This window comes from Colletotrichum tamarilloi, assembly GCF_030869305.1.
Source record: "Colletotrichum tamarilloi strain Tom-12 chromosome Unknown Scaffold_11.1, whole genome shotgun sequence".
In the NCBI taxonomy this organism is placed as follows: Eukaryota; Fungi; Ascomycota; class Sordariomycetes; order Glomerellales; family Glomerellaceae; genus Colletotrichum; species Colletotrichum tamarilloi.
Window position 1 is genome coordinate 113,551 of NW_026849394.1, and position 15,727 is coordinate 129,277.

Genomic DNA, 15,727 nt, shown 5'->3' on the forward strand with positions numbered 1-15,727 from the left:
GTCATGTTGGCGGGTGTATCACCACCAGCGACACCCGCTAGCACCTTCAGATCTCGGATCGTCAGCAGGTTGGATGAGGTCACAGGACAATCCTGAGCGATCGCCGCGCCTATGAATACCCATCATAGCCGCAAGGTAAGGTATGTTTGCGCTGAAGCCGCAGTCGAAGATTATTCGCTGCGAAACAGTTGCCCAACACGGTTTCAAGTCCGATCACTTACCTACTGTCCGGGAATATCCGCCTTCGCTTCAAGCACTGTCCGAACCCTCGGGCAATGCTCAGTGTGAACTATGAAGTGAGCAAGCATTTCCCTGCGTCTAGTTAGACCATTCCATATCTCCGGAGACAACACCACGAGGATACTTACCTCAGGCTACTATACAGTTCAGGACTATGTATCTACTCCGTACGCATCTTGGCCAAGTTCTACTTGCCTGCCACTATCCCAGGGGTCTTTTGTCTGTGCTCAATCTGACCCTGTCCAACCTTCTCCATGAGACAAGAAACCTCCTCTTTTCTTTCAAGTTTCAACTGACAACAGTGGAGGTATTACACTATTTCCAGATGGCCCCTCTCGGACTCGGAATGATTGTCGGGGAAACCACAACGTGCAATGGCTGGTATTTTCTCCCCAACCATGGCACTCACCCAGCCATTGTCCCACGACTTCCCAGTCACGGCGCTGGAGAGTTGAATAATGAGGACGGGACGAGGGGAGAAATTTTCTCACCCGATGTCTTTTTACGGATTGGCGCTCCGATCACACCGAGGCCTTGAGCGAGCAAGATTGACTTAAAGTGGATCCGGACCCTCATCGGCAACGGCGCCGGCGCCGCGCCACGCAAGTTGGTCGGAATCGAGCTCGAGCTTTGACCGCTCCAAGCCCAAGACTCTCGCTGTTGCTTCCATACTAAGGAAACCTTGGGATGCGAGATGCCAGGTGAGGTATGGTAAGCTTCCCAACCGCCCAGAAGAGTCAAGAGACATCCCGCAGCCAAGCCCATCACGGCAGACGTCAAAACTGACAGCCCAGGCAGAGGGGCTCTCTCTAGCCAGCAGGCGGAGCCATGTTCCACACTACGAGTCCGTGACTCGTGAGCTTGTCTACTCGGGTCCCATCTCGGATCTCCGACTTCGATCCTGACAAGCGTCGTAGGCCCATAGTGCGGTGATTTAATATCCAGCCCGGAATCGGTGCTGCACTGCCTGCAAGTCATGAGCGATTACGGGACCAGAAACGGGGTCAGACGAACAATGCAACCTGTCGCCTTTGGTTTAATTTGGATGACCGGTAGTTGGGTACTGCTGATTGACATTGGGCCCAGGTTGCAGTCGTATTGGTCTCCCAAAGTCCAGGGTCCATTGAGACTCATGAAGAAGAGCATCGTCATCAAGGGATGTCCTTGTTGCTGCTTTGGGTTCTCACACGAGCTGCTCACGTTACCGAGTGACGGCTCGAGTTGCCCCCTCTCTGCGTTTGCCTGCCCCTCTACGAATGCCTAGGTAAGTTTCCAAAGTCACGTTGTAAGGAAAGTGTGGTAGGAAACGGCGGTTGTTCTATCTATCCGAACGATCTCGCCAATGACCCTCTCGCAGTTAGGTGTCAATATACACCTACCTCAACCTCTGCCTTGAGCTGTGTTAGTTAAAAAACATAATCTCCAGTGGAAGTCGTTAGGTAACGGAGGTTCTAGAACACCACCGTTAATGTGTGTCGTCGTGGGGGTTGAAGGGCGGGGGCCGAGGGTGCAGATTTCCGAGTGCAACCATGATTAGGTCAGCTACACGTAGTCAGCAGCGCCACATATCTGCTTGGCTACACTTTCTGCACCGCTATATTGTGGCTAGAGAGGATCAGATGGCCCAAGCTTAGGTTTGGTGGCTGGAAATCACGTGAAAGTCCTCCTGACTCTCTCCATGTCGCGAGAGTGTCGCATAGGTACCGTACTTGGTGGAAACATGGCTCGAACCACTGTCATTGCTGAATCATCCTTGCCCTTCGTGCCAGAAACGGCCAGAGACGTCCGGTACGAGTAAGGAAGACCTCTCGGAAGCATTCATGCGGGAAACCAGGTCGCACAAAGGATTTCGAGGGATTTGTTACGACTCTTGAATATCAGATGTAGTAAATGAGAGCAAACTGATGGCAGGAAGGAAATAGAGAAGCATCATTCGGAATTCATTCAAGGAGATCTTTGTCAGTGTAACAATATCTAAAGAAGCCAAGGATTGTTCAAACTCGATACCTAACTTGGACGAACAGCTACGCAGCAGGTACGATGTACGAAAAGGCAGCTTGCTTGCAGGCTACTGCCCGCCGCTGCCCGCCGACCCACTACTTACTTGAGCGGGCTTACAGCTGAATGGTCGACGGGAAGCAAGCATTCGAGTGGGTGTTCGCTCGGTCTCACCCAAACGGCAAACCAAAACACTCCTTTCCCCTCAGCTCCCGCCCCCTCCCCCTCCACTTCACCTTGTCGCTCCCGTTCTCCAATTGTTCGGCCGCTTGCTTACCTTAGCTCTGTCCCGTCACGTCTCTGCACTCTTGGAGCTACCTTGCAGTACCTTATTACTACGGCACAAGCTCAACCATCTAAACCCGAAACCCAAAAACACCATACACCTGTATACCCGCCCGGGCCCAGGTATATAATCCGATCTCCCAAGATCCTGTCACAATCCATCACCGACACCTGCCATCCCACGATTAATTGATTTCTCAAATACCCCAACCATGAATTACGGTCATCAGCATCCCAATGGCGGCTACCACCCCATGCCTCCTGGACATCCCGCGAACCAGATGCCCCAGCTTCCTCCCATGGGGTATCCAGCACCAGCGCCTTTGCCATCTAACATGCCGCCCAATATGCCGCCCAACGGAATGCCTATGCAACATCAACCTCAACATCACCAACCGCCTCCGCCCCCTCCGGCTCAGGCACCCGTGCCAGCCTCTATTTCAAAAACGGATGATTTGGGCAGGAAATACGAGTACGTCGCGCGCTTCTTGCAAAGCACCGAAACACTTGAACTAACAATGCGATTGCCAGGCTCGTCGTTGTGCAGCAGCCTCAGCGAGCGCGAATGTGCGGGTTTGGTGACAAGGTATGCTCACGTTTGCCGTTTCTAAGACTCGCGACTCCCACTAACAATTACCCCAGGATCGCCGGCCGATTACCCCTCCTCCGTGTATCAAAGTTGTCGTGCGAGATGCGAAGACTGGCCAAGAAATAAACCCAAAGTACGTGCGGCGCAACGAACCACAGCATCTTTGATTTGCTGTACTAACCTCGGCGGACAGCGATATCGATTCGGCACATTACATTATTCAGGTTGACTTGTGGTCAGAAGATGGCACCCAGGAGGTGAACCTCGTTCGTCACTCTTCCAACACAGCATCGATATCGACCACACAGCCTTACTCGTACACGGCGCTGCGCGAGGACCCCATGAACCCGCCGCCAGCGCAGCCTTACCAAGATATGCAACCTTATGGATCAGCACCCATGGGATACGGCCAACAACCGCCACCGCCGCAGCCCCAACAGCACATGATGCCAAGCTACGGCATGGCAGCTGGATCCAACTATCCTCGTCAGTCTCCCGACCATGTGACTGCTCTGTTCTTCTAACGTACTGACTCGTGGTGTAGAATACCAGTCAACCAATTCTCGGTTTGCGCCGGCAACTCAGTACTATCCACAACATGCCAACCCAGGCCCCGTGCCCTCGCAGGCGGATATGGCGTACGGCCACCGCCAGTCGCTATCCATGGCAGCGAGCCAACCCCAAGGAATGTTTACAAGAAACATCATTGGAAGCGTCAGTTCTAGTGCCTTCCGCCTCAACGACGTAGACGATCAAGTCGGTGTTTGGTTCATCATGCAAGACCTGAGTGTGAGAACCGAAGGCCACTTCAGGTGGGTTTCTTTATGCGATTCGATATATCAGCAGCATGACTAACTAGTTACTCTCAAGATTGCGCTTCTCATTTGTCAACATCGCGAAGCCCCCGGGCGCGACCAATCCAAACGGATCCATGGTAAACCAGCACAAAGCCCCGATTCTCGCTGCAACTTTCAGCGACGCTTTCCAGGTGTACTCGGCCAAAAAATTCCCCGGTGTCTGCGAGAGTACTCCCCTCAGTAAATGTTTCGCAACGCAGGGCATCAAGATCCCCATCAGGAAGGAGGGTGCCGCAGACGGGAAGAAGGGCGGTGACGATGACGACGAAGCCTATCAGTAGCACATAGAGGCGAACGATCCGGCGCACCCCGTACGTGTGTTTTGTCCCATGAAGAAATCAAAGGGGCATGGAGTTTAGGAGGTGCAATATCACAGCACAAGGATACAGTACGCAGAAAATGGCGTATCGGACGGTCACGTCACTGTGGTATGAAGTGTGATTATTTTCCCGGCCAGTGGGAGTTTTTGCAAGCAAAGCTTGTAACTTGTATTAATGCTCAATTGGATTATGTGCCTTTCTTTGGCGCCAGCATGGAAAATTTCAGAAAAATTCAAAAGTTCAAAAAAACAAAGTTCAATAATCCGAGATTAGATTTGTAATGTGTCTGCCGCGTGAGATATCGTGCCGAGGAAGTTGGAATAAACCCTCATTATTCATATGAGAGCACCACCAAAAAACGTCCTACCTACCTTTCCTGTAAGGCAGACAGGCCCCCCTGCAGGATACAGGATCAGGATTCGAGTGGGAAGTCCGGTCCGTCACGCCCAGCGGCCCAGATCTCCCTCTGCCCACATTCCGACTCGGCCGGGTAACGTTCACTAGCTTCCGCGTCCTTTTTTTCCTTGGGTGGGGTCGGGTCGTCCCAAGAGAGAACGCATACCTATCAGCTTTGGAGGGCGCGGAAAGGGGGGGGGGGGGAAGGAGGAAAGTAGGCAGGCAGAAAGCTTGTTATATTGAAAGATCCGATCAGACGGCGGGAATCGAGGGGAGAGAAAGGCAGGACGTCTCCGTATAGTAGGCACCTATAAACAGTTTCCCTCGAGGCGCGCTTGACAATGTATTAGGTAGAAATCTTTTGAACCATCGTTTTTCTTAAAATCAAGAGTGAGGTGGCGGGCCCAGCTTGCTCGAAGCCTACCTATTCGAAATCACTCATCAAAGCCACTTTGTCAGAAGCACATTCACGAGGTACACAAAGCACGCGAAAACTACCATCTCATACACTGCCAACCGAAACGGAACACCGCGGCCTTTTGCTCCTTTTAAAAATCCGACACATTGTCTCCCATTTAGATATTGAAAGCCTACAAAAAATTGATGCCTGCAGTTCTGACTGCGAGGCAACTCCAACGCCATATCACGCCCTGCCTTGCCATTTCCTTCCCTTTGCGGGACTTCTCGACTGAACGACGCTCCAACACTCCCTAAAGTTTTTTTTCATTGCTGAACCTCCCTTCTTCTGCTCCCTCTCGCTCGGGGGCAGCAAAGCCACTGTGAACATGATTTCAGCTGTATGATTCGCATTCCATCCGTCAAAACCTCGTTGTGTCGCCTGTATCAAACGCCATCTCTCGTTTCCATCTCGAGCAAGAAAAAAGTAAAGACAAAAGGGAAACATGTTAGGGTGGAGAAGAAAGGGGGAAGAGGTGTACAGGTCGAGGATCATATCCACCTTTGATCCCCCTATGAACAAATCCCTGACTTTACTCTCAAGTGGAATAAAAGTCATGGGACAAGCTTCTAACGTCCTTTCATGAGCAATAATACAAGCCACGGGGATGAGTCCATCCCGGCTCAATTGGTTTTTTGAGCGTTCAAGCCTTTGTCAACGCACACGTGCCTGACTGCACGCAGACATCAGCCTGGCCATGGGTGAAGAAAATCAATAGTCTTGGGTACTTTTGATAACGCCAGCTGTGCGTGTGCTGAGGCTCTATGAATCGGCCAGTTTCGCAAAGTGCTTGGACCAGATCCAACCGACTTGATCGTCAGGGTCATCTTGGTTTTTGGCAAGCCATAGCTCGCCCTTTTCAGCAATAACATCAAAGATCTATCAAAAAGGTCAGTCTGGCAGCTCTTACCACACGCGCACAATACTGGAAGTCATGTACTTACCTCACCGGCTTGGTACGTAAGATACGGGTAGCCAGCCTCGTGCTTTGTTGTTTCAATATTGAACTCGAATAACGATGCAGCCAGCCAAAGAATGTTATATCCATTCCCAGCTGGGGTGCGCTCACGTGACGATGCGCGTGAGGATCTTTGGCCTTCCTCGACTCCATCGGGCATTGGCAGTGCTGAATGGAACAGGCCAGAGAAGCGCCTAGATTCATTGCCCACATGCTGGGACTGATGTGATGGATTGGAGTCTCTTCTGTTATTTGACGCCGACTCTGAGCTCTGTCTCGGGAGACCATTCGTTTCGTAGCTTCGACCAGTGCCAGGTCGAGTGCTGGGCGGTGGAGCAATTGCACGGGGCACAGGTGATTGGTCACCCGTAACTGGAGAGGCAGACACTGAAGGCCGCTGAGCAGTTGCACCGGCGTAGTAGTCTCGGTAGTGGAACTGATGGGGGCTAAGTGGTGTAGTGCTTGGCGACAGAGTGAACTGGCCGCTGTGGCGCTTGGCAAAGTCTGGTGTCGGCAACATCGGGGCATGGTCTCCGTTGACTGACAGGCCTCTGGCTCGCGGAGATTGTATCTCAGCTGGCCGGGGTCGGTGCTTGGTCGTGACATCGTCGGTGCTAGCTGTAGTAGACTGCGATGTCCTTCCTCTGTATGCAGGGTTCAGGATCCCGACATTGGCAAAGAGTTCCTGCGCGTACTTATAATCCCTTTGGAAGGCAGAGACAATGTCGGAAACCTCTGGTGGCGGCCCCGTCTCTCCGGTGACCTTCTTGACCTTTTCCACCCAGATGGAGTACCAGTTCGCCTGAATGTTGACGAAATTGCCCAGACAAATGTTTCCAATCCTCTCTGTTAAGGCAGACAACTGGGGTAGCTCCTTCTTAAGGGTCTCGTTGAGGGCGTCGTACTGTTCCACCAACTCCTTAAGTCTGGCGTCTACCGTCTTTCCACCTTTCTTGATTTGTTCTGCTCTCTCATAGTCAAGCCGTCTCTTCGCACGTTTCTTCATAGCCAACGAGGGGTTACCATATGCTTTGATCACATGCTCGAATGGCTCAATGACATGCTTGCGAACCTGCTGGAGCTGCTTGGTTGTTAGTGTTTGGAGCATAGCTTTTTGAACGGATTGCTCACATAATCTTCTAGGGCAATCTTCTCAATATCTCTCATCGAGACATTGAATTGCACCCATTTACTCTCCAGCTCCGGATAGCTACCAGGTTGGAGACGCATCACAAGCTCCATGGCGGACAGGTACTGCAAGAACTCATGCACGTAGGCGCTGACCTGTCGGGTGTAGAACTCCACATCTCTGAGAACAACTTGTAGCCGAAGGTAGTCGTCGCCAAATTTCTCATGGAGCTTGGCGTATACAGCATCTTCGGGAATCTTCGAGCTTGCAGCCTGAAGTTTATCAACACGTTTGCCAAAGGCTCGGGCAAATCCAGCCTTGACATCGGATTCCTTCCTCTTGCGGCCAACAATTTGCCCAACAAGCTCGAAATTCTTCTTCGTCTTGTTAATCTCGACAATTGCCAACTCCAGGGTTTCCTTGGCTGACAACAGCTCGGCTCGGTCCGGATGATCCTCGGGCGTGTGTCGCAGAAGCTCTTGGATGAGATTGGGATACTTGGTGATTCGCTGCATGGGCTTGATGAGAAGAGAGTCCAGGTCCCAGGCTGCAGTCAGGTCCTTGGCCACTTCATTACACTCATTGAGCCAGACCTTTACGGTGGGATCTTGCTGGATTTGGATCAAGCGTTTGGCCGCATGGTCGCTGTTTCTGAGGAAGCCCTCATGCGCCAACCTCATCTGTTCAATATGCTTCTTGAAGAGAGGACCCAGCGACGTGGCTCTATCGTTGTCGTCACCGAGTTCTGGCGCCACTTGATTCGTGGACGAGTTCCCAGTCTGTTCCGAAGCAACCGAGTCCTCCTTCGGCAAAGGAGAACGCCTACCGTGGGGTACGTAGACAGTGCAGACAGCTTCCTTAAGCTGAGCACAGAACATGGTGTGGAAGGTGATAATCTCGTCTGTGTTTCTGAAAATGAGCTTGATGGTTTTGTCATCCAGTCGTGGACAAGCTTCAGCGGTGCCCTTGTAGATCTCTTCCACAATATTCATGTCTCTTACGAAGACCATCTCGGTGTCGACGAGTTCTCTGATCACATTGCGTCGTTGCACTAGGCGGTGCTTCTCTTTTCCGATCGGTCCGTCTTTCTGACTGGGTGTTGCTATCGACTCGACAGGAGTCTGGCCGCCAAGAGAATACTCCCTGGTTTCAATCGACATGTGGTCGATGGATTGGGTGGTTGAGACGGGGCGCGATGCATCTTCGCTCTGACGCCGAGAAGAGCCCGCAAGGGTGCTTCCAGGAAGTGTGTCTGCGTAGATGCTGCTAGCTGCTGTTCGCCTGTCGCGGACTCGTGTAGACGCAGGGACTGGTGGGGGCTCATGTTCTGGCCGCGGCAAGGTAGGATCTACCTTGCGGGCTGGGAAGTGACTCTCATCAATGTAAGGAACCGAGAAACCATCTCCAGTATCCAACTCCGGCAGCTGATGAATGGTCGCACGTTGGGACGGCTGAACGGCTGCTGTATCCGATGGCGCAAAGTCAGGGCTGTAATGTTCACTCTGTCGGGCGGACGAGTCTCTGCTAGAGCCCGATCCAAAAGCCGACTCGGATGCATAGGGCGGCTTGGGGATTGGGAGGACATCGTCAAAGGCCGAGATCCTGTGAAGGATGGGTTCGTCGCTGTCGACCGAGAAATCAGTCCATGCGGATTGCTGGCTGGTCCGGTTCACAGTCGCATGCATGGAGGGAACCGTTAGGCTGCGGGACGTATCGGGAGTTTGCTGGCTTTCGAGGCTCGTTTTATGAGGATCATCTTGGGGATCAGAGGACTCGCAAGTAGATGCTCGTTGAGACGAGTCATTATCCTTGTGGTGCTCATGGTAGAAGTCTTCAGGCTTCTCGAGGGTGTCGCTTGCTGATCCCAAATCCTTCTCCGTATTGTGGTGGAAGTAAGACACATCACACACGGACCCATCCATATCCCCCATTTGACTCTGATCGTCAAAGTCATCATACGACTCCATTCTTGGGAAAGGAATTGTTTCCTGTCTAGGAGAGTCATATTCAGATTCCCGCCTGAGGATTTTGACTGTTGTTTCGTATGGCGGGCTCGAGAAAGGAATCGGCTCGTATTCAGACATCGGCCGCGAGCTGGCAAATGCACCAGGAACCACCGGTTCATCGAACTCGCTTCTCGTCGGGCTCGGTTCAGGCGATTGATGGGAAGATGTTGGTTCCAACGAGATCTTGATCGAAACCGCGTCGTCCCCTGCGGACTCATCCTCGAATGGGTACTGGTATTCCGCTTTTTCTGGCGTAGGCGGTCGAGGCTCTTCATCGGCTTCAGCCTTCTCTGGCGCTGACGGCGGGGGCTGCTCTTCGACTTCGGTAGTCTCGGCCAACAAATGTAGCTGAATTTCCTCAGCCTCGTTCTTCTCAAGGGTTGGCGCACGTCGCACTTCTTCCAATTCAGCCTGCTCGTGGTTGCCATTGGCTTGAACGATCGTCAATCCGAGCCCAGTGGGAGGTTGCGCGGGCTCTAGCTGCACAGCTGGAAGTTCCTGTGGCTCATTATCGAACTCGGTAGTCTCCGAAGTGGCCGAGATTGCGGATTGCGGAATTCCTTCCTCTCTCTCAAAAGGAGGGCTCAAGGCCGGGAAACTGCCCGGGATGCCCAGCGTAGGGGAGTCTGCAGCTTGAGGCTGAGGCGGAGAGAGGGAAACGACGGGTGGCAATATCGTCGAAATGGTTAGTGGCTGAGGCGACTGCGCAGGCGATGGAGGCTGCACCGACGGTTCCGGTGCTGCAGAGAGTTCCTCCAACGGCTTCTCGAAGGTTTCGCTATTATCCACTGGAGGCGATTCGGCTTCGATCGGCGGGACCGGCGGAATCTCTTCCTCCTCAGCAGCAGCAGATTCTTCGTCCTTCTTGCGTTGCGCCGCTGCCTGTTTTGCATCCCGCACCTGACTATCGCGGATAGACTTAGTATACGCTAGTCTGATGTGTTCGCGCCGTTGCTCAAAGTCGATAGGGCCCACAGAGATCTTTCGTCTTCTCGTCGTTGATCCATCAGGCTTCAGGGACTGCTTTGGTGCAGGCTTATGCGGCGACTTGGACCTGTCAACGGCTTTCAAGCGCGAACTTGCCGTAGTGGCTGTCGATACAGATTGCCGAGGTCGAGAACTGCGCAGTGGAGGAGATAGTTTCGGAGGTGGTGCTGCCACATATGCAGTGAGACGGGTGTTGTTATTCGGGGTCACAAGACCTCGAGGCGCAGGTTTCCGTCCTGGTGTCGCTTGCGTAGGTGTTTTCGCTCGAGTAGGTGTCTTGGCACGATTAACAGGTGTAGTTGTCCGACTTGTCTTACTTGCGGGTGGCGGGCGCTTGAAAGTCGACGGAGAGTTAGCTCTAGAGCTTTCCCGTGTTGATGGCGGACTGTTCGAGTCGCTTGAGTTGGCCAACTTGCGTACAGAAACGGGCAGGCGCGATGTAGGTGATGCTGCTCGTTCAAACTGCTCGACCTCTGCCATCGGTCGTGATGCAAGAGCCTTTCTCACCAAGGGCGCTCCAGCCTTTGACGCGGCCACATCACTATGTGCCCGAACATGACCTCTAGCATTGGGGGCCGAATGTCCTGTTGAACTATTCGACTGTGTTGTTACGGATCGGTACCAATCGGTTGGGGAAGCCGGCTCGACGAGGTCAGGATCGGATTTCGTCCTTTGGTGGAGCTTAGCCACATGTATACTGGACTCTGAAGTCCGCCGCGGCCGTGAGCCCGAACCCTCGATTCCAAATCCTACGGCCGAGGTATCTCGCTGTTCTGGAAGAATTTCGCCGAAAAGCAGACCGGGCGCTCTCGGAGATGAGGGTGGTAAAGAAGGCGACTTGTGCTGCAGGTTTGTCATAGATTTGGATGCGTGTGCAATGCCCGTAGCTGAAGTCGTATTCCGCGGCTTGGCGATTCGACTGGCGAAAGATTGCGAATTGTTTGACAACTGATCCTCGGCGACATATCTCGTTCGTTGTGTTCGAGTGGCCGTTCCTCTGCTAGTATCAGGTGTCAGTTCACGGTTCGTCGAGGCCCTCAGTGTAGAGTACGATGTTGACCCGCTTCCACTAGGTGTAGTTTTGTCGATATTTGTCGCGGCTCTGGTCGGTCGAATAGGGACGCCTCGCACAGGGATTCTGGGCATCGAAGGAGCTGGGGACGAGGTCTGCTGATCAAATCTCTTGGTTAAGTCCTTGACGCTCGGCTTGCGATTTGTGTTTGTTCTAGGGGCGCCAATTGGGGGTTCGACAGGAGCAGAAGCAGATCGTTGCGAAGGGCGCAAGGGCGTGCGGCCTGCGGGAGCCGGCGGGTGCTTTGGATCTTTGCCAATGCCGTTTGGCCGCATGGCCGGGTTCTCGCGAGCTCGAGATACTGAGGTCGCCATGTAGTCGTAATCTGAAGAAGGGGTTCGTCGATGATGATCTGACGACTGTACGCCTCGATAGCTTCGGTAGAAATCATCCGGGTTTACTGAATCGTGATCATGACCAGCGGCGGCGAAAGCCCCAGCCGTGTGTGCGGCAGAGGCATCCAAGTTCTCGAGAGCGAAGGCGTTGGCAGTGGGGCTGCTAGGGATGTAATGGCGATGAGATTGCTGAGAGGGGGTCTGGGATGAACGATGGTAACGATCGGAATCGGAATCGAGGTCGAAGTCGGAGTCGTGATGGTCGTAGTGAGAGTCAAAGTTGGGTTGACGATGAAGCTGGTGAGGGTACTGAGGAGGAGAAGCTAGAGGTTGCGGTTGGTGGTGCTGGAGATGGACCTGGCGTTGCACATTGAGCGCAGGTGCCAGGCGGTCCTCGTCTTCTGGACTGCCAGCTTCCATTGTGGCCTGAACATCAGTCAGGCGTGTCGGGTGGACTGGGTCGTCAAGAATTCCATAGACCCATGCAGGCTGTGTGGGATGTTTGGGTTGGGAAGCATTGATGTGTTGGCCTGCAAGCTGAGTGGGCAGCGACAGTTTGGAGAGGCGACGGGCAGTCCCTGGTTGGAGAGCGTTGGCAGTGTCTGGGGCCTATCGACAGCAAATCTTAATGCATGGATGGGTGGCCGCCGCAGGAGCAGGCCGTGAGTGTAGTGCGACTTTTTGCTCTGTGGGGGTTTTATGGAGATTGGATACTTTTGCTGGAGTCGAGACGAAGAGAGATCTGCAGGTGCCTTTTCCGCGGTTGTGTTAATTTTGTCCCTTTTCCCGGGGGGGTCTTGTGGTGAGGCGATGAATCGGACGCAACGAGATGGGATGGCAAGAGCGAGGTTGGAATGGTGGGAAGGTGAAAGGCAAGGGCAACCAACGGGAAAGGTCAAGATAGTAGGTTGGTTGGTAGGTAATTAGGCAGGTAGGGAGAGGCGGAGAGAGACGTAGGCGCACGCGTGCACGCACACTCACACTTGCACACACCACACAGATTGCCTTTTTAGCGCACTGAGTAAGTGCGAAGCGGGAAGGCACGAGGAGGATACCGGTACCTTCTCCATCCGCGCTAATATGTGTGAGTGAGGAGGCAGATGGGGGAAGAGAGTAGAGGGGCCGGAGAGGTGTGTATACTCCGCATGTGTGTGTCGCCTACCTTACCTCGAGGTACCTAGTGGCGTGGTGTATGTGTAGTGGGAAAGCGAGAAGGAGCCATCGTCTTCATTGGTAAGGTAGTTGTTAGCTCCTATCTACCTCAAAAAAAGACACTCGTTGACGATGGCAAAAAACCTGGGAGGATATGAAATGGTACGGGGAAGGAACGAGGAGCAGAATTAGCGCAGTGCCTTTCATTCTTGCGACTACACCAAAATCGCAAAATTACAAGGCAGGTGCAAGTCTGGGTCGGCACGGCACGTAATCATCCCGTCTACACCTGCTTCTTTTGCAACAAGCGAGGCAGAGAAGTCTCTGCTAATTGCAAATTTATTAGCGACCTGTGGGAAGCAGCGGACGAGCATCCGTAGACTGTAGTGTACAGAGTATGCGCAGTATCATGCAGTCAGGTCGTGGTCGACTGGATGAGCTGAGACGGCAAGTGGGGACCGTAGATGCGAAAGGTGAGGGTATCGTCCAATCGGTCAAGATGAATGCGCTTCGGTCAGAGACTCAGAGTGGCAGCCGGGACATGATGAAAAGCAAACAGGATTGGATCATTGAACGTCGCGTGCAAGGTACGGAGCACGAACTGGTCGGGCAGCTTGGCAGTAATTCGCATGTCAGGGAGGGGGAACTGCCCAGGTATTCCTCTTAGAGAGGGAGACGCGAAAGAAAGGGAGGGGATGACGGCAGGTACTAGATTCAGTTCGGTAGGTCTGCCCGGACACTCGGGAAAGAGGGAGTGAGACCCGGGCCAGGGTCCAAGGGGGTCGCCTCTGCACACAATTTGGAACTATCATATAATACCTAATCAAGTGTATGTCTGCCTCATGAATAGAAAGCAATTATCACCAAAGCCCAACGAAATGAACAGCGTTTCTGGCATCGATAGAGACAAAGTAAGTTCATGTGGTGGAGAGTAGGAGAGAGGAACAGAAAGACAAAATTGACTGCAACTTCCAGTGTCGCATCCAGGTTCACATTCAGGTACGGACACAAAGTACGTACTTCTTGACCGAATCGCATCAGAACCACGGAGCAAAAAAAGACAAAAAGCACAAGGTATTACGGACACCCGGTGTCGTCTACTTCATAGGTACATCGTACTACGAGTACCATGTGAGGTACGAAGTACTGCGTACAGAAAATAAGACGTCAATTTGCAAAATGTCCGTCTTTCCCTGTCAGCCTCCACTCGACTGTTTGGACCTTGGAAAACATGGCATGGGCATGGTTGTGTCTCCAGAGAGACCCAGAGCAACAAACACTAAACTCCACTACAAGATTGATGAAGTTTGTGTTTTGTCCAGAGTATCCGTCTCTTGCTCCTGTGCCTCTCCATCTCGAATTGCTCGCTTTGGCCGGCAGGCAACAAAAACAAAAGGCAATCTCGATTCGAACGATTCAGGATCTATCGTCTTGCGGGGGTAAATTCCTCTGCGATACGGCCATACGCCCCTTTCCCTTCCAAAGAGGCAACGTTTTGTTCGTTCGCAGCACAAAGTCAAACCCCGGTGCGTCCCTTGGCCCTCGCTTCGTCCCGTCTTAGAATGGTCTTGCGGCGTCTGAGTAAGAACGCGAGACATTGGAGAAAGGGGAATGCACCTGGAGTGCATTGACGGTCCCCGTATCTAAGCCTTTCCACCCGCGAGGTACAAGAAGTGAGGGGAATCACAGAAACATCCAAAAGACGATTTAGAGACAAGAAGCTTGGATTCCAATGCCAAGATCGTACGGCCACAACCAACATCAGACGTCACTACCAATCGGTCAATATTTTGGGCGGTAACCGAAGCCAGAGAACGGCGGGGCCCGGCTCTTGCAGTTCATGGATGATTGGCTGCGGATGTTCAAAATGACGGCAAACTGGCAAGCATTCCACGAGGTCAGAGGAGTCAATCTCCAAGCTGGGAACCCTCGTCGATGGTACGATGCTGTACCGCAAGGCTTAGATCAAAGCCACGGACAAGCAAAGGTCAAATATATTGACAAATACGTGCTCCATACTCCGCAAGGTACAGGAAGACACCGCTCTATCAAAGTTTCCTTCCTCCATGATCCATCCGTTCGGCACCGACAACGGAGGTGGAGGTGGGCGGGAAATAACATAACAACGCACCTCGTCCCGAAACGGTCAAAGTCGGGTCGAGACCGAGATTGTGGTGGTTGTGGTTGCCGGTTGGGGTTGCAATCAAGCCAAGTCCTTCCAGGTCCCGGGTTGGAACATCCGAGAGAGTTAAGTTGCTTTCTTACGACAGGATGACTTCAAGGTTCCTATGCAGATGGCTCAACGCTCAACAGCCCAATGCGGCTGAACATTGATTCTGTGGCCGATAGCCAAACGCCAACCGATCTGCTTTGGGATCAATATGCGCAGGCCGCAGGGCACTGGGGGGATTCGTTTCGATGAGGGGAGCGAGGGAACTGTGTTGGGATTCGAAGCCCGGGCACCTATATCAGTGCTACTATCGACTTACGTACATACGAATGCTCCGTGATCACCATGTCGCCGTATTGGAGTCATTCGAGGCTGGCAGACAGCCTACCACCTGTACGCGGTCATGACCCGGGGTGCGGCGGTCGTTGAGACAAGAAATCCTACTTGCCGCTGCATTGCATCCTGCGGGCTTACGCAGGCAGACAGGACAAGTTGGGGAACAGGCGCAGCTCGTATTCTGGCAGAAGACGCAGAGAAGTCATCCAACGCTCTCGGTCTTGAGGCAGGGAAGTCCCGCCAATGATTCAATGCAACTCCGAAGTCTGTGCTTGGCTTAAGACATGCTACTATGATTTGAGGGCTCAGGGCTTTCAATGGATGGATGGCCGACCCAGCTCGACCTTCCATGATGTAGCTCCCCCACCTCTCCCATCCAAGACGTGAGTTCAGGGAATGGCTTAGTCAGCTCTACAGGCTTGGCTATCTGCGTGTTGACG

At 53.0% G+C, this 15,727-nt stretch overlaps 3 protein-coding genes across 3 annotated transcripts; 2 read left to right on the forward strand and 1 right to left on the reverse strand.

Moving 5' to 3' along the window:
* Window positions 1–2,735: 2,735 nt before the first annotated feature.
* Window positions 2,736–4,250, forward strand: CTAM01_04551 (developmental regulator VelB; the record flags this gene model as incomplete). The annotated part of the gene is made up of 6 exons (XM_060520581.1): window positions 2,736–2,995; window positions 3,055–3,109; window positions 3,166–3,245; window positions 3,306–3,598; window positions 3,657–3,924; window positions 3,983–4,250. The coding sequence occupies 6 exons, from the start codon at window positions 2,736–2,738 to the stop codon at window positions 4,248–4,250; spliced, it is 1,224 nt and encodes a 407-aa protein (XP_060384535.1).
* Window positions 4,251–5,288: 1,038 nt separating this feature from the next.
* On the forward strand, window positions 5,289–5,399 carry CTAM01_04552 (uncharacterized protein; the record flags this gene model as incomplete). Its single annotated transcript, XM_060520582.1, has 1 exon — window positions 5,289–5,399. The coding sequence occupies one exon, from the start codon at window positions 5,289–5,291 to the stop codon at window positions 5,397–5,399; it is 111 nt and encodes a 36-aa protein (XP_060384536.1).
* A 505-nt stretch (window positions 5,400–5,904) lies between these two features.
* On the reverse strand, window positions 5,905–12,049 carry CTAM01_04553 (RhoGEF domain-containing protein; the record flags this gene model as incomplete). The annotated part of the gene is made up of 3 exons (XM_060520583.1): window positions 5,905–6,021; window positions 6,087–7,181; window positions 7,232–12,049. 3 exons carry the CDS (start codon window positions 12,047–12,049, stop codon window positions 5,905–5,907), a joined length of 6,030 nt encoding a protein of 2,009 aa, XP_060384537.1.
* Window positions 12,050–15,727: the final 3,678 nt, after the last annotated feature.